This window comes from Cervus canadensis, chromosome 5, assembly GCF_019320065.1.
Source record: "Cervus canadensis isolate Bull #8, Minnesota chromosome 5, ASM1932006v1, whole genome shotgun sequence".
NCBI lineage: Eukaryota > Metazoa > Chordata > Mammalia > Artiodactyla > Cervidae > Cervus > Cervus canadensis.
This window is the reverse complement of record NC_057390.1, coordinates 36144765-36162584: the sequence shown is the minus strand read 5'-3', so window position 1 is coordinate 36162584 and position 17820 is coordinate 36144765. Positions and strand designations below refer to the sequence as shown.

General features: G+C 49.8%; 1 protein-coding gene across 2 annotated transcripts in view; it reads right to left on the bottom strand.

Moving 5' to 3' along the window:
* The window catches only part of EML6 (EMAP like 6), a 277140-nt gene that overhangs the window by 6916 nt on the left and 252404 nt on the right, over window positions 1–17820 (bottom strand). The window contains exons 29-40 of one of the 2 annotated variants that reach the window (XM_043468567.1): window positions 15526–15540; window positions 14196–14204; window positions 13290–13368; window positions 10564–10693; window positions 8920–9018; window positions 8274–8294; window positions 7731–7904; window positions 5880–6088; window positions 4872–5029; window positions 4118–4232; window positions 2518–2706; window positions 231–403 (exon numbers count right to left, since the gene is read on the bottom strand). In XM_043468567.1, coding sequence (XP_043324502.1) covers window positions 231–403; window positions 2518–2706; window positions 4118–4232; window positions 4872–5029; window positions 5880–6088; window positions 7731–7904; window positions 8274–8294; window positions 8920–9018; window positions 10564–10693; window positions 13290–13368; window positions 14196–14204; window positions 15526–15540 — 1371 coding nt within the window. The remainder of the gene's footprint in view (window positions 1–230; window positions 404–2517; window positions 2707–4117; window positions 4233–4871; window positions 5030–5879; window positions 6089–7730; window positions 7905–8273; window positions 8295–8919; window positions 9019–10563; window positions 10694–13289; window positions 13369–14195; window positions 14205–15525; window positions 15541–17820) is intronic. The other variant, XM_043468569.1, reaches the window with a different exon arrangement.

Below are 17820 nucleotides of genomic sequence, written 5' to 3'. Positions count from 1 at the left end.
TGCAGCCTTCTGTAGAAGGCTCTTCACAAGAAGTTTTTACCACACTCATGGGAATCAGCAAAGATATGTCTGAGAACTAATGTGTGAGAGGGTCTCCTACCAGAGCTGGTTCATTGAAAGGGACCCTCTCATACGTGAGTTCTTCATCCCAGCCTCCTGGAACAGGAACCATAGGGAGGGAGAATGAATGCCTGCCTTTCTCCTCCCTGCCCAGACCACTTGCTATGTACCTGATATCTTGGATAGCAGATTTCCGGTCTCTCTTCTTCCCCCAAACTTTCAGGCTGTTCACCAACAAGACAACAAACTCTCCATTCTTCATGCCAATGGCCACCATCTCCCCGTCCGGGCTGTAGGCCGCACACCGGGCCGCGTGGCCGAGGCTCACCTTGTTTAGCAGCTTCTACATGGACACAACATAATACCCTGAGCTCTTGGCCACCTCAGCTAGTCTCCAGGGGAAATCCTGCACCCAGGTCACTTCTAGGGAGGCTCCAGACCTCTTGCTTCTTACAGTAAGAGTCCCTGAGGGGCCGAGGCGGGCAGTGTGTTTTGACTGAGCAGCTGGGGAGACAATGTGGTTTAAGCAGAGGCTGGTGAACTTTCTCTGTGAATGGTTTGACAGTAAACAGTAAATATTTTTGGCTCTGCCAGTGAAGCACGAAAGCAGCCATGGACGCCGATATAAACAATAAAGCGCAGCTAACTGCAGAAACAGGCAGCCGGCAGACTTCATCCTTGGGCTGCAGCTTGCTGACCTCTTGTTCAGGGGAAAGAGTTTGAGCTTCAGCATGTGATAGTTCAGATCCCAGATCCTGGCTCTGTCCCTAGCTGGGTGTGTTCGGGTAAGTTGCTCCTGTGTGTGTGTGTGTGTGTGTGTGTGTGTGTGTGTGTGTATGCTCAGTTGTGTCTGTTTGTGTGCTGGGTGTGTTCGGGTAAGTTGCTCCTGTGTGTGTGTGTGTGTGTGTGTATGCTCAGTTGTGTCTGTTTGTGTGCTGGGTGTGTTCGGGTAAGTTGCTCCTGTGTGTGTGTGTGTGTGTGTGTGTGTGTGTGTGTGTATGCTCAGTTGTGTCTGTTTGTGTGCTGGGTGTGTTCGGGTAAGTTGCTCCTGTGTGTGTGTGTGTGTGTGTGTGTGCATGCTCAGTTGTGTCTGACTGTTTGTGTGCTGGGTGTGTTCGGGTAAGTTGCTCCTGTGTGTGTGTGTGTGTGTGTGTGTATGCTCAGTTGTGTCTGACTGTTTGTGTAACCTGCCAGGCTCCTCTGTCCATGGGATTCTCCAGGCAAGAATACTGGAGTGAGTTGCCATTTCCTCCTCCGGGGGGTCTTCCTGACCCAGGGATTGAACCTGCATCTCCTGTGTCTCCTGCATTGGCAGGCAGGTTCTTTACCTGCTGAGCCATCGGGGAAGCCCCATGTATAGAGAAGTGATATTAATATTGGTCTTGCAAAGTTGTTGTAAGCATTAATGATGGTATTTATGAAACATCTGGTATATAGTGTATATTAATAAACATAATCAATAATTACAAACTAACTTGAGTATGGGGATTCCCTAATAGCTCAGTTGGTAAACAATCTGCCTGCAATGCAGGAGACCCTGGTTCAATTCCTGGGTCAGGAAGATCTGCTCGAGAAGGGATAAGCTACCCACTCCAATATTCTTGGGCTTCCCTTGTGGCTCAGCTGGTAAAGAATCCACCTGCAATGTGGGAGACCTGGGTTCAACCCCTGGGTTGGGAAAATCCCCTGGAGAAGGGAAAGGCTACCCACTCCAGTATTCTGGCCTGGAGAATTCCATGGGGTCACAAAGAGTTGGACACAACTGAGTGACTTGCACTTTCTTTTCACTTTCAACTTGAGTATGACAACCACACTTAGCTTAGGCTTCTCCAAGTCTGTTCCATGATCCTGACACTGAATATACGACTGAAATATTTATGAGCCATTTTGTAATGAAACCAAGTATTTTAATTATTAGAACACACGTACTTTTTTACTATCAGCTAAGACTTGGTAAACATCAATCTTTCTTCCTCTACTCCTGTTTATTTTCTGCTATTTTACATTTTTACTCAAGATGGATCTGTTTTTTGAAATTTTTTGTATTTTTAAATTTTTTTCCAAACTCTAAGAGTAACTTTGTTGGAATTTTGATTGAAATGTTCCACTTGGGAACATCTGACATTTTAAATCATTTTTTTTCTCTTCCCATCTGGGGAAGACATGATTTATCTCTTTTTTAGTTTCGTGGGTTCTTTTGTGACAAGAGGATAAAGAATTCTCAGTGAGATTATTCCTGCACTATAAATATTCATAGAAGTACATAGCTAATAGATATGAACAGAATGGGTGAGTGTGAATGGGACTGCCTTCACTATGAGTCTAACTTGGTTGCCGCGCTGTGGCTGAGCTCCTGTCCAACCCCATCCCCCATCTCTGACTGGCCTGATGGACCCTGGCCGGACTTCCCCTCACCCCACTTGGGGCCTCCGAGCCCAGGCAGTGTCTGCCCCTCACCTTGTCAGCCAGGTCCCAGATGCGGGCTGTGCCGTCATTGCTGGCGGAGATGAAGATGTCCTTGGAGGGGTGTGTGGCCAGGCCCCAGATCTCCCCTTCCATGTGTCCATCAATCAAGATGTTGGAAGCAGCGTTTTTTTCACCAACTTCAATGATTTCTCCATCCTTGGTTCCCACTAAAATTTTTCCCTGTTGTAATCAAAACACTATTAGAAGAAAAACACTGTAGGATCCCACTCATACGAAATTCCTAGATGAGTCAAATGCATGGAGACGGGAGGTTGAATGGTGGTTGCCAGGGGCTGCGTGGGGCAGTTATTACTTCATAGATGCTGAGCTTCTGTTGTACAGGATGAGAAATGTCCCAAGGAGGGATGGTGCTGCTGGTTGCATAACAATGTGAATGTATCTGATACCAATTAACTGTATGCTTCAAAATGGCTAAATGGTAAATTTTATGTTTTCTAGATTTTGTCACAATATAAAATAATAATAATAATAAAAAAACACTATCAGAGCAACTTGGGAAAGTACATTCACCGGCGCTGGTACTAAAACAGCAAGAGCCAAGAAGTGCTTTGTTTTTAACAACAAATTCGCCATCCTTAAGTGACAACCCCGCCCCCTACTAGGCCTTCTCTCCCTCGAGCCCCTTGGGAAGAAGTCCCCCAAAGGCCCCCAATCCTCTCGTCTCCGCTGGAATGTTCTAGTGACTCTGAGCTCACTGCAGAGCAGGGCAGCCAATTTCTGCTCTAGGACAGCCCAAACTCTTTCTCAGTTCTTCCTCAAACTCCTGATGACTTCCAGGTTCTAGACCTCATTCTGCCTTCATCTCCTCTAGTCTAATTACCCTCCCCTTCCGGATGACTATCGTGTATCTACTTAAAACCACAGTTCCCCGTTTACAGTGATGTAGACTCAGGTTTGCGTTTTTAGTGGAGGGCGTCTAGAGAGCAAGTTTGTAGACTGATACCAATTCCAACATATAAATACAAGGCATTAAACAGAGGTCAGGAGACTTCAAGTACTTTAGAATCTCCTGGGGAATTAAAAAGAAGAAGAAGAAAAGGAAAAAAGAACACACATATCAAAGCCAAGGCCCTACCCCTGAGATTCTGATTTGGCACACTGGGCAAGAGCCTGGATGTCCATATTTAAAAAACAAAAGCCAAACAGCTGTGCGTGATATTTAGTGAAGCATCTGACCAAATGCCTTAGTGTGGTGGTCCTTAGCTTTCCCCATCCTGGCTGTGCACCTGAGGGCCTGGGCAAACTACCTAATATCCCTGTGCCTCTAACAGCAGCAGTTGACATCTACTGACTGACCATGTGTCAGGCATAATGAAAGGCCCTGGGCACTGATGATTCCTGCAATCCTCACGACCACCATGAGCTGGACACAGAAAGGCTACGTAACAGAGCAAAGGTCACACAGCCAGTTCTCCTGGGCGAGCCACACTTTGCATCCAGGTCTGTCCCACTCCGCTAAGCTGCCTCCCTCCGCAGTCTAAGTCACACCCGGGAGCCTTGTTCTCAGGACTCGACCCCCCCCAGTGCAGGGCAGATGTGTGGCTGGGGAAAGGCTGGCCCGCCCGCTCACTTTGCCGCGGCACACGGAGCGCACGCACTCCACCAGCTGCCCCGTCTCCAGCTGGAAGGCCCGGCAGCGCTTCATCTCCTGGTCCCACAGTTTCACAGCACCTCCTTCTTTGGTCCTGAGAAAGATCAAGAACATGGCAAGTCAGCCCTCGTCCAAAGACCGCCCAGGACCCTCCACTCGCCTCTCCCCCTGCCATCTCCTCAAGGTCCCGGCCCCACATCCCGGGGCCCAGCAGAACAACCCCTTGGGGTGGCCCTTTCATAGGTCCTGCCGATGAGCCACCAGAACCCCTTGAACTTGTAGATTTCCTAGACTGCTGTCAAATGCTACTATCGTAAGAGGAAAGAGAATCCCAATCTAAAAAATCAAGCTGTGTTTTCATTAGACTGGACAATGAAGAGGAGTACTTGGCCTTCACAGAGTCGCAGTCCCCACTGGACACCTCTCCCTTCATCTCACCCCTCCTGCCCCCTCCGGAAGAGCTATCGGCAGTAACACTTGATGGACAGCAGAGTCACCGGGGCTATTCAAAAGCATCTCTCCAGTTGTTAAACTATAGGACTCTGCCTCTCTGAGCCTTACTTCTGAAGGTTCTGACCCAGGGCCCTCTTGGAGAGATGGCAGACTCATCTCCATGATGCAGAAGAAACAAGAGAGTGAAAATCTGCATTTTCTCCAAGTTGGAGATGCTTCTGTCCGTTTCTCCCAAGACAATCACAAAACACCAGCTGTTCCCAGAGGAGCTCCGGCTTACGGCCGCTCTTTCCCGCCGGTCACGATGAGCCCATCCCGAAGGGTCGTGTACATGGTGAAGACGGGGCCTGTGTGAGCCTTGGCCACCAGCCGGACGAGGAAGTGGTCCTTCCACACGTAGACATCGCCGTTGATGGCACCCGTGAAAGTGAGGTTGTTCTGTCAACAGAGGGACACCCTCCACACCAGGACACTGGCTGCGGTTCTCAAGAGGGCCCCCTCCCAGCCCCCCGCTCCAGTGCCAAGAAACAGGAGCCAGAGAGACACATACACAGCTTAGAACAACCTTCTGTATCAGGGGAAGGAAAGAGAATTCTACAAAGAGCACATCTTTGTAGGAAGATGTGGTATGGAAATCACCCGGCTCTGCAATTCACTCTGCTGAGTTGGCTCTGGGGACGGTTGATTCCCCATTGAGCACAGGTTTGCTTTTAAATGCACTTCCACTCTGGCAGCAGCCCCCAGTGACTGCAGGGCTGGGTGGGACCCCAGCCTGCCAGCAGACTCTCCTGGGCTCATCTACGTGGCCAGGTAAACCCACACTGGGAGGACCAAGAGTTGACTGTGTTTCAGAACATCCCTGGGTAGCTCCTGTTGCCATAGGACCACCCACAGCCTGTGCAAGGGGGTCATTAGGGGACTTGTGGCCTGAGAGGGCAGGGGGCAGGGATGCTGTCTGGTGATGGAAATGTCCCTCAGCCTCTGCATCTATTGAGCTCAACATGACGGGCTTGCAAGTTAGTGTGACTCTGGAATAATGAACCTCCAGCCCTGGGTGGGGGTGGGGGTGGGGTCTGCTTTTTTCTAATTAACATTTTGAGGGGAATGATATAGTCAACTCATTCATCTATGCTAAGGAAACAAAACAGTGCTTGCAAACAGTCCAAGGAAGGAGATCCTGTGGAAATGGCTTTCCTGTTGTTCACAGCTTTTAGGATATACCTGCCCACCCCGTGCCCACGCCCAGGGGTCCAGGCTTCCCTCTCAGGAAGCTTCTGCTGCAACTCACAGCACCGAAGGCCACGGACAACATCGTCTGCATCTTGGCAGCCTCCATAGACCCAATGACCCCTTTCTTGTAAAGCAGGGCGCTGCCTGCCAGGGTCCAGAACTTCATGTGTTTGACCCCAACCGACACAAACTGTGTGTCTGAGTCAGGGCGAAATTCCACCACGAATATGCGCTCCAGGTGGCCCCCTCGGCTGGCAACCTTGGCACCTGCGAGGGTGAGAGAGTTGGATGAGGCCAGGTTGTGCTCTCAGAAGCCTTGGTGGTTGGTGTCAGCTATTAGATCCTAGCACTGGCTCAGAACCCTTCTATACAGACCGAAGCACTGCTTCCAACAAAGACAATGGGAGAAAACTACCAGTGAGAAGTCTTCTCTTTATCCTGGGAACTTGTTTAAAAGTCCTGGCTCTACCAGTCCACCCTTGGAGGGCAGAAGGGCCCTAGGGGACCATGAAGCAGGGTAGGTACTACACTGGGGCAGGGCCAGAGCAGGTACTGCCCAGAGGGACAGACGGGACATTGGGAGAGTGAGCCTGAGCTGAAAAGGATGATACTGTGTACAGGGTTGATAGGACCTTCTTCTAATGAGTGAGGAACAGACGTGTTCCTGGCTACCACAGAGAATACAGTTAGTACCATAGCAGAAAGGCTTTCTGAAGCAAGTTACACTCTCGCCTAAGAAAGGGCTTTCAACAGTGGGTGGGCTGTCTGAGGAAGTGATGCTGGCTGTATATGCGACAGCACTTGAGTAGAAAAAGGAAAGAAGCCTGCGAGGAATGTGTCAGAGGGATCTGTCCATGGGATGGATCCTGACTGGGCAGGAAGGCTTCTCTAAGTCCGTCCAGCTCTAAGACACTATAAGTCTATCAGTGAAGATGCTGTGTTTCTCCTCTGGGGCTGAGTCTACTTAATCAGCTGGCCATGTGACATCACAAGCAATGACCTGCATCCCTAGGATACAGACTATGGGGCCATTTGGACACAAGACACTGATGAACAAGAACATGAGAAATGGAGGGAGCATGACGCGTCTCATCATAAGTATCTGCAGGTCCCCAGACTCTTTTCTTCAGACGGAGGCTCAGGAGGGACTGGAATTCCCTCCCGCTGGGCTCGTTTACTATCCCCTCTTGCATCCCCACCATGGGAAGATGCTGAGATCATGGGACTCTTGAAGTCCTGGTTGGAGAAGTGCCACCTCTGTGTGTGCCTGGCTGAGCATGCCCCAGATACAGGCAGCCGGGCTGGAGATGGACCTCATTAATGTCTTAACTAATTGGATCTGCTTTTGCCAACTGGGAGAATATATCCAAAAGACTGCCTAATTTTGATTCAAAGAAGACTGTAAATTTAGTAGCAGCCTGTGTGTGCACGTGTATTGGGGGAGGACAAGAAAGAAATCTTGTTCCATTAAATGTAAACCTTAATTATAAGGTGAATCCCCATTTCAAAAATGTTTAAAAAAATGGTGGTAAAACCCCATCCCATTTCCTGTAATAAGACAATGAGGGTGCCGAAGCCACAGCAGGATCCAGGGGTCACCAGACAGACTGGGAAGCTTGTGTAGGAAGGTGGTTAGGACAGAAATAGTGGAGGGTGCTGCCTGTTGCCTGAGGAGGAAGGCAGTCAGCCCTGGGCCACTTTCCCAAAGACCCTTCACTGCCCAGCCCAGGCCTCCGGGGGCCGTGGGGTTCAGGATGCAGCAGCAGCTGACCAGCAGCTTCTTTAGGACTCCACAGGCTGGCCTGGAGCAGTACCAACAGCGGGCCATGGAGTGAGGCAGATCTAGGCTGGAGCCCAGCCCGCACCACGAGCAAGCCCCACAGAGGGACAGAAAGCCCACTTCCTTTACCTTCCTGCCAGCGCCAGACGGTGATGGTGTGCTCAGGGTCCACGCCCACCGACACCAGCAGCTTCCCGGTGGCGCTGAAGTTGATGTAGTTCACGCCCTTCGAGTGGAAGCACCGCAGCATGGACACGGTGTGCTTGGTCATGGCGTCCCACACGTGGATGGAAGGTGTCGTCCCTGAGTGCGGGAGGCAGGACAGAGTGGAGGTTGGAGATTGGAGGAGTGTGGGCAGCGCCGACGCCCACCTAAAAGCTTCTATAAGACAAGTGCTTAGGGGCGTCACAGAGACGGGGCTAAGAGACCCACGGCCTGGCCTGGTCGGAGGTGAGAGATGAGGGGAAACACTTGCCTTCTGTGCTTTCAGGGGCAGAGACCTAAGGGTGTTTACGTCCCACACACACACTCTTGAGGTGGAGTTGATACAAAGGAAATCGGTGAGATCAATGATTTGTATCTGCAACTCAGCCAGATACAACCAGCAAACATGGTAGATCGACATGATTTTGCTGTGCAGATTCAAGCTACTCACGGATGGAACAGCCTTACCTGGGGTCTCCGCAATATCACCTGCATTGGGTGAGCAATGGCAATGAGGAAGCGTCAAAGGAAAACAATAGCTGAAATAAGTCATGTTTCTAAGAGTGAAGCACTTAACACCAGTATCAAAGTTCCAAATTAAATTTAAAAAATGGGCATGGGTTCAATGAAAACAAGCAGCAAGATATGTTTCTAAAAACTGCCTTTGAAATGACAACATTAAAAAACAACAACAACAACAACCACTTGTCACAAATGTGAATCAGTTCACATTTGTCACTGGCAGTTTCCTAGGGTAAGGAGAGTCAGGCACGCATATCAGAATCCACCCTCGCCAAGCACAAGCTCTAGGGCCCTTCATTTGAACCTGGGCTCTGAAAAACTATTCTCACAGCCCCCAGGGCTGGGGGTCGTTTATTTGGATATTGAGTCTCTGGTCTGACTTAATGGTCCCTTGGAGTCAGCATCACTGGATGTGTCAACTCAGACAACACAGATTCAGTCAGGGCTCAAAAACTCAACATCGACATCAAGAAAGGGTGGATATCCGTGACCGCCCCCTCCCCACCCCCACCACCCCAGTAGCTGCCGATCAATCAATAAATCAATGTCTCTGCTCACTGAGAGCGACTGGGCGTCTGCAGGCCCCTCCTACCTATCTGGCTGGTGGCCACCACGTTCCTGTACTTGGGGTGCTGGTTCACCGTCAGGCAGAGGATGTCGTCCGTGTGCTCCAGGTAGAAGCTCTGGCTCCCTAGGAGAGACGGCAGGGTGGGCAGGGCCGCGGATGAGCTCTCAGGGTAGCCCTAAAGCTCCATGAGGAGCCCTGTAGAAGTGAGAGCTAATAGCGCCCAATTCTCACTTAGAGAATTGTCCTTGGGGAGTGGGAGATGCTTTGTCACCTGGACAAATTCTGTCCCAAGATTAGGAGGAGAGCTAGTGCCTGTTACCTAATCTGGATCTAACACACAAGCTCCCTTCAATCCTCCTGCATCCTAGGTGCATCCAGAGTGCAGTCCAAGTGCAGAGGTTTCCAGGGTCCAGAAAGGTTCCTCCTCCCACGGCCCAGGGCCCACGGCTTCTCACTGTCTTCCTCTGAGCGGGGTGGTGGGGGACGGGGCGGGGTGGGGCCACTGGAGACAGGGCTTTACTGACCAAAATGGCACCACTTACTCATCAGAAAGGGAAGCCGACACTAGGAAAATGCTTGGGAAATCCCTTTCAATTATCTTTATCTACCAAAGTGCCAATCTACCCAGTACTTGGATGGCATGGGTGATAGTTTTATCCCTTGAAGCCCTAAGTCAACATATGTTGCAAGTGGAAGACAGGACAAGAAAAGCTTTATCATCTATTGCAGCAAACGGTTTGCTGACTTGACCGCCCAAGTGGCCACTGTAAACGCACAGGGACTGAGAGGTGAGTGATGGTATTGAATACAAGGAAACAGCACTTTGCTACTAACCTGATAACATGTGGCTAGAAGACTGAGAAAAACACAGAAGAAATTCCAAGGTCCTCCCCTCAAAAGACAGACCTTTATGTGCCCAGTGATTTTACTCTCTTAAAAAAAAAATCTATGCATAAACTACACAGAATTATGAAGGAGCGTAAAAATTTGAGAGGGAAGAAAGTTTAAGAGTATAAAGTATAAAGCAAATATACAGGCAACATATTACCATATTTAAATCTTGTGGTAAAGATAAGGGTGTCTCTTAATTTCTGCGTGATTCTTTTTGCTTGAGTTGTTTCTTTTAAAAAAGATTTTTAAATTTATAGTTAAATTCCATAGTTAAGGGAAATTTAAGGAGTTTTTGTTAATTATTTCACAGTTCTCATTCTCTTTGTGAATATGGTTAAATAGTTGAAACAGGCAAAACTTGAAAATCTGAGCTGCTAAAAAATTTGGTGACTTAGAAATCAATGAGAAAACCACCCCTCTCCCCTTTGCTTGGTTGTCAGTTACTGTCTATAAAGCTTTCTCTGCTCTCCACACCCTCTTTCTGGCTTCCCTCCATCTCTCTCAGCCTCCGTGGAGCTGAAGGAAACACAGACACCTCCCTGCCAGGGGCTGAGATGAGATGCAGCTGGGTGAGAGGCAGCGAGAAAGTAGGTCTGACTCTGTGAACATGGGCCTGAGCATCTTCCAGGACTGAATGGCACCAGTCTGGAACGGAGTGGAATGGTTCTGAAGGGAAGAGAAAGTTTAAGCGATGGGGCATATAACCAGTGGGAAAGTGCACAAAAGGGCTAAAATAAACATCTGTGTTCAGACAGCAGTTTCTCCTGATCCGTTTACCTGTGGAGAGGTTCTGAACGATGCCGGCTGCGGCTGTGTGGAAGATGATGTCGGCACCGTCATTCAGGTAATGCAGGTTATTGCGACAGTCAAAGCCTCTGTAGCCAAACACGTGGTCGAGAGCCAGCTCCTACACTCCCACACAAGAGGAAAGGGCCCTTAGGGGAAGTACAAGCAGAGGAACAAACCTGCACCGTGGGGACAGCCGCTCATAGCACTGGAACCATACTCCTCGGCCAGCTGGGGATACAGGGCAGCCCTTTCTTTAGCTCCCCAAGATGCTGGGGGGAAGCCTCACACTTCCCTAATGGCTCAGATAGAAAACAATCTGCCTGCAATGCAGGAGGCCCGGGTTTGATCCCTGGGTCAGGAAGATCCCCTGGAGAAGGGAATGGCTACCCACTCCAGTATTCTTGCCTGGAGACTCCTATGGACAGAGGAGCCTGGCAGGCTACAGCCCATCGGGTTGCAAAGAGTCAGACACAACTGAACAATTAACTTTCTAAATAAACTGGATTTGCTTCCCTGCTTCTCAGGTGAGGCAAAGCCTATCGAAGTGATGCCCAGTAAAGGCTGCCCCAAAGTTGCACATCTGCGACTTGGTGGGCACTCTCGGAGGTGAGCAGAGGCTCTTTGCTCTGATTCACCCGGATGCACCGGGGACTGCAAAGCAGAACACTGAGGTGAATGCCATGCTCATTCTGTTGCTGGGTGCATGCCCTACAAAATTTCTATACCATTTGCATTCTTTTTTCCCCTACAGTCTTTCTCTTCTTCCTGTCTCATTTTCTAGGACAAAGAGCAGTGACTGGTTCAGATCAGACCTATTCTTAATTCAGCTTGACAGCTTGGCCGTCATTGCTGACAGCTCTCCTGTCCTGGGCACCATGCTGGTTGGGGTGGGATGTGGGGACTGATTCAAGATTAAGAAGACGTGGGTCCCTTTCCTCTAGGTTCCCCGATTCTAGCCTTTTCTCTCTCCAAAGCTTGTCAGTTACAAACATCAGATTAATTTTAAAATACCACAACACGTCCCTACTCCAAAACATGCACTGACTTTCACTACCTATGGGATAAAGTCCAAACTCCTTAAATTGGCACAACGAGGCCCTGCTCTCACATCTCCCATGACCTTTTGTCAAGCTGATACATCCATTTAGCCCATGTATCAGTAGCTTTCCTATTTATATGACTCTTTTTCTTCTCCTTCTTAGCAGCTCCCCTCCCCGAGTCTCTCCCCCCACCACGTGCTTCCCAGAAACTACGTGTGTAATATGTGATCCCCAGCCCCATGGACAACTGTCTCAAGCTGGGCCAATCAGATAGTTTCCCCCAGGAATTTAGAACTGGGGATATGCTGGTAGGCCCGGCTGCCTAACTAACTGAGGAGATGTAAATGCCGGCATCGGACAGCACCACCGTCTACTAAAGTAGCTCAAGAAGTCTGTAGGAAAAGAAAAGGATGCATCAGGCACACGTGAGGCCCTGCTGGGCAGAAAGAGGCACTGTCTTGGCTGATGACAGCCTTTCGGTTTCTGAACCCTGTCTTTCCTGAAGTTCAGCTGCATTTCCTGACCTGTGCTGTTTCCATGATAATCACCCCTCCCCCTCAACATAATTTCCTCTTCCAATAAAAAAAATTTCACTTAGATTTTTCTGGCCTCAAGGAGTTCAGAGTGTAGTAGGAGACAGATGAGTGTGAATTAATGGCAGGAGACGGTGGGACAGGGCTGTGGAGGAGGGGATGCGGGGCGGGTAGAGGGCAGGCGGGTTTCGGGTAGGGAGCCCCAGAGAAGGCTGCACAGAGAAGGGCGGGAAGGACGGGGTGTGGGGAGGGAAGAGGAAGAGGCTTCTGAGCACAGGGCCGTGTAAGTCCCAGGCAGCTTCAGAGAACACTGATGGCTTCGGGGTCAGAGGCATAAGTTGCTCTGGAGACACTCAGGTGACGAGTTAGGACGAGGGCTCCTGGGTAAGGTTCTGAAACCATGATCGTGGATCCCATCGAGAGAGTGGGGCCCTCCTGGGTCTCAAAGCCAGGGTGGAGAGAGAAGAGTTATAGTTTCAAGAGCTGACTCTGTGGGCAGCAGGGCATGTGTCAGAGAGGAAAGGGAAGGGTCTGGAGGCAGAGAGAACGGTTAGGAGGGCTCTCTCAGAAAACAGCAGGTACCCCGGAGCTGTCATCCTCAAGTCCTGATGGCAGAGTTCAAGCCCCTGTCCACTCACTGGCTTAGTGATCCGGGGCTGGGACCTAACACGTCACTAGACTTCTCTGAGCTACAGCACCCTCATCTGTAAGGTGGAACAGTAATGGCACTTACCTTGTAGACTCAAGGAATGTGTGAAATACTTGGTGGGAAGTATCAACATATAGCAAAGTACCCAGCACCCAACAAGTGCTCAAGTGACATTAGAGACGGTGAATAAGCTCCCCTGGGCAGCACTAGGTACAGGGTAAAGGGACCAGGTCTGAAGGACACGGGATATTTTGGGGTTAGTACCCACAGGGCCTGGTGGTGGGGCTGAAGGAACATGACCCAGGGGATGTGACTCTGGTCGTTGCTGGGGAACACAGTGCTGTGTGAAAGGGACAGGGGAGAAGCGAGAGCCAGCCAGTCCGGTTGGGGTAACCTGAAGGCATCCATGGGACCTGCCGATGGTGATGTCCACCAGGCAGATCTTAGAACGTCGATGGCAGATAGAAGAACAAAATAGTGTAACCTCCTCACCTCAACCAGTTTCTTTTTTTTGGTGATGTTGTTCTTCTGGAGCTTTTCAGGCTGGGGAGCCGCTCTGCTAACGGGTGGTCTGGAACAGAGAGTGTCCAAAAGAAGCAAAGTGTTGAATAAAAGGAAGCAAGGCTGCCTGTCCAGTGCGGCCAGCTAAGACCAGCGCCAGGCTCTCTCTGTCCTCCCCTACTTGGAGGACCCCACACCCCTGGGTTTGTCCTGTCCAGGCCCCTCCCTAGCCCCCCTCCCACCCCCAGGAAATGCAGCTTCTGACACTTTGGGCCCTGGATTCACAGGCACGGAGTTGGGCTTCCCTACACGTAAGGCATAGCAGTCAGAGTCAGCCCGTCTCTCCTGGGACCCAGGAAGAACGCATGAGCCAGAGGGGTTGGTTTTAAAACTAAAGAGGCATCTAAGCCTGAGAAGAAAGGGGCTGCACTTCCTGAACCCACTGGCCATTTTCAGATGGGGATGCTCTGTTCAGAATTAGGTGCTCAGAGATCCTGGTGTGGTGTGAAGTAGGACTTACAAGCCAGGCTGGGGAACTGGCCCTGAAGGTCAAGTGCCCAGGTCATTCTTGCCACACAAAGGGCAGATAGGAAGCAAAGGGATGAAGGAAGCTTACCCTCCAGGGCAAGCTCATGGTCTGCATTCAACTGCTACCACCACACTGAAGCTTGCTTTTCCCTGCTTGGCTCTGCAGATTAATTAAGAAATTCCTCTAAGGGGAAAGCCCTCAAGGACTCCTATAAGAGGAGGGCAATTTTCGGGTACCACGAGCTTCCCTCAAATGGGACTTTTCCGCATTTAGAGACCCTGGGAGGGGCAGGGGAGGGGCCCAGCTCCTGCCAAATGTTCCAATGCATTAGCTCTGGCTTTGGGGGCTATGTAAAGAGAAAGGATTACCTGGATCCCCTTGTAAGCAGCAAACAAAGCCAAGTGAGAAACTTAGTACAGTTTAGGGTTGCACTAGCAACCACCTCATTCATGCACAAGCATCGTCCAAGTGAACAGACATTCCTGTGTGGCACACACCATGCTTCCCGAACATGCCAGCAAAGAACTAAAACAGAAATGAAAGAGTGCACCGCTCTACCAAATTCAGAAAGCTCATACCCTGGCGTCTCTGGGCAAACTCTGCACTAAAGCGCCTACAGGACAGGGAGAAAAAAGGAGGCCTTGTCACTGCTTCCGCGCACTCTCTGGGTTGTGCCAATGCGCCGGGGGGCCTCCGCTTAGTTTAGAGTGCGCTGGGGAGGGACTTGTGGTCAGAAAAACAATCACATCCTCCTGGATGTCGGTGGGAGTCAGGCACAATGGCCACTTTGTTTCCGAATCAAGTTCAACTCATAATTTAGCCTAATAGTTCGCAACGTTTCTCGGGAGGGCAGCGTGCCTGCTGGAACGGCTTGCATTTTTGTGCTTGGGAGAAACAAGGTAGCTTTATTTTCTCAGAAGCTCTTCAATCAAAACATGTTATGTAATCATAAGTGATAATTGGACCAAATGGCATCACCGTCAGCACCAAAGAATAGGGAGAGAGCACATCTCTGCAAACGACACCCCCGGCTGACATCACCGCTGCCAAATTGGGCAAGAGCGGGAGGCTGGGGGCAGGCAGTTCTCACAATTAGACTGCATGCATGGTAATTATCGCTTCCCGGGACATCTGCTCTTTCTTCTGTTTTAGTGGAACTTTTAAATGAAATCTGTGGGTTTCTTCTTCCACCTAAGAGTGTCTGCGTGTACGATAAAAGCAAGCCAAGGTCTGAGATGGGAGCAAGGGGCCACGGGAACTAGAGCACGGTTCATACGGCAGAATCTGAGATTACACGCAGGGCTCGTTTTCAGGGCATACACGGGCTGTATAATATGTCGCATATTATACAGTGTATACGGAGTATGCATACAAGCACAAACACTGTGTACTTATATATACAGCGGATTGTATATATATACACGTGGAGGCAATCTGATGCTTTTTTCACCTTGATTTTCAGTAAAAAACTGAAAAGTAAAGCAATCTCAGAATGTTTTCTTTCTTATTTCACAAGCATGTTTACAGCTGTATTGCTTCAAAACTGAAGATGAGGGGGCAAAAGGCAGAAACCTGCATTGTGGCAAATTCAGCAGAGTGTTAAGTATAGACCCTCCACGGCTGTGAATTCTGCATGAACGCTTAGTTCTAGATGCTCATCCAACACCTGGGCTTTTGCAGAGTGCTGCGCATACTTACTTGACAATTCCCTGCCTCCAAAGGAAAGCAAGTTAAAACACAATACAAGCATTAAAGGCTTCTTTCCAGGCATCTATAAACAGGGTTCGTAACATCAGACGTGGGAGGGACTGCCAACAATTTCAACCACAGCCAAACCCTGGAAGTTTAGTATTTTTCAGAGGATCTAAATCCTTCCAGATTCAGATTCCTTTGGAAATGTGACTCTGAAAAGCTTTGCTGAGGTGGGAAAGAGCAGAGTGTGTGAGAACATTCACTCACTTTTCAGTCCAATAAACTCTTTATAGTTGGTTGTTCGCAGCTGGCACCCAGGATGGTGAGCGAGGAAGGCCTTGAGCATGACTGGGAATCCGCAGGGAAGTTTAGGGCTGGTAAGGCAATGGGGTGGGGTTGAAGGTGGGAGGAGCAGAGACAGGAAGGGGTCTCACAGGGCAAGTGGGGCTGTGAAGAGACTCCGGGAAACAAAGGAAAAAGTTTCCATTGGGAAAGAATTTAAGGAAGGAACCTGGCCAAGACGGCAAGTGAACTGGATGGTCAGGAGAGAGGAGGAAGATCAGGCCTGCGCTTGGAGAGGGCACAGGGAGAAGAGGGTGGAGGTGGGAACTTCAAAGAGGGGCCTGCGAGCTCAAGCTTGTGACTCGGTGTTAAGTAATGAGGCAGCCCCCTTCCTGCCCAGTGCTGGGGGAGTGGCTGCTGGAGACCCACCCCACACCCATGAGTCGCCACTCGAGGCCCTGTGTTTCCTGTAGGCACAGAAGGACCATGACAGGTCAATCCTACCTGTAATCCCATAGCCCAGCAGCTCAGCTGTGGAAGAGAAAGCTCAGACTCACTTGAAGATGTGTGGAGTGTTACCATGACACAGGCTGTCACCCTACGACAGGCCCCAAGGGTGGCCTGCGCTCAGGCATTCAGCTCCCTGCCCACTGCCCCACACCGGGGTGCTGGGCTGGCAGAGCGAGGGGTGGGACAGAGCACGCGGTGACCTGAGATGTACGGGCGAGGGTGCAACGCCAAGGCTCTTAGGGCAGCTTCTGAAATGACTGAGGAGGTTATGGAAGTCAGTCACAACCCAAGAGGACTGCAATGTGAGAGCCGACTCGGGGGAAGGCTCAGAGAACCGGTGAGAAACAGTCATTCCAGGCAGCTTCTATAAAGAGAGGTGTGGGTGTGGAGAAGCTCAGCTACGTTTAGCCAAGAAATGCACATTTGGAATTGTTTTTAGCGCTGTTAGTCCGACGATGTTCAAAGTGTCCTTGGAGGAAAAGGAAACGTGGCTTTCTTCAGATTCCAAGATGCCTTATTAAAATGCTCTAAGAGTTTTCAAAATGTCTTGGGAAACCCAGTGACCCTGGATCCTGGTTTCATGTGGAAACAGGAGATGATTTGCGACCTGGTTTAGGACTGTCCTCTAGAAAGATCTGTCTCCCCTATGAATGGGCTTCAGGGATTCAGTGACACCCCTGGCATTCACGTCAAATTGTGTGTGCATGTATACATTTTTCTAGGGAAAAGAGGTATGCTTTAATCATATCATATTTTCAAAGATGTCTGTAGCATGAGAGAGACAGGCTGAGACTGAGGGGGGGATTAATTAAGAACCTCTGCTCTAGGATAAGTCCAGGTTTAGGAAAAGTCTCCAAAGCCATGAGAACTATTTTCAAAACAAAAGGAACTGGATTCTGTCAAATGTAGATCTTTCCATAAGATCACATGGAAAAAAACTCAAACGACCTTTTTGGCCAACCCAATATTTATTTGTCTTCTAGAACAGTCTGTAGAGCTGCTCAGTGAAGAAGTGGAGTTGAAAGAGGGGGGTCAGGCAGAACTATGGGCAACCCTGAGAGGAGCCTTTCATCTTGAAAATGCTCTTGACTGAGGCCTACAACACAGTCCCTTTTAACAAAATAGAGGTGCAGTTCCAGACTCCACCGTTTTAGGTGAGCAGCCAACTACACGGGTGAAAAATTGAGGGCAGAAAGAAATGGAGCAGAGGGAAGCACAAGGAAAGGTGAACAGGCTATCACAGAGGCCAGAGCCAAAACTCAAGAGAGGGACGGTGAAGACGCAAGCTAAAGCAGTGGTTGTAGAGAAGGAGACACAGGAGTAGTTAAAGAAATACAGATGACGTAGACTTCAAGGACGCTGCAATTGATGAGCTCTAGGGGATGGAGGAGGAAGAGCAATTCAGGTGGAACAACCGTTTTCTGCTTGGGCATCTGCGTGGATGGTGGCATCACCGCCTGAGACAGGAGAAGGTTTTTGAGGGAAGATGGGGAGTTCAGTTTTGGCATG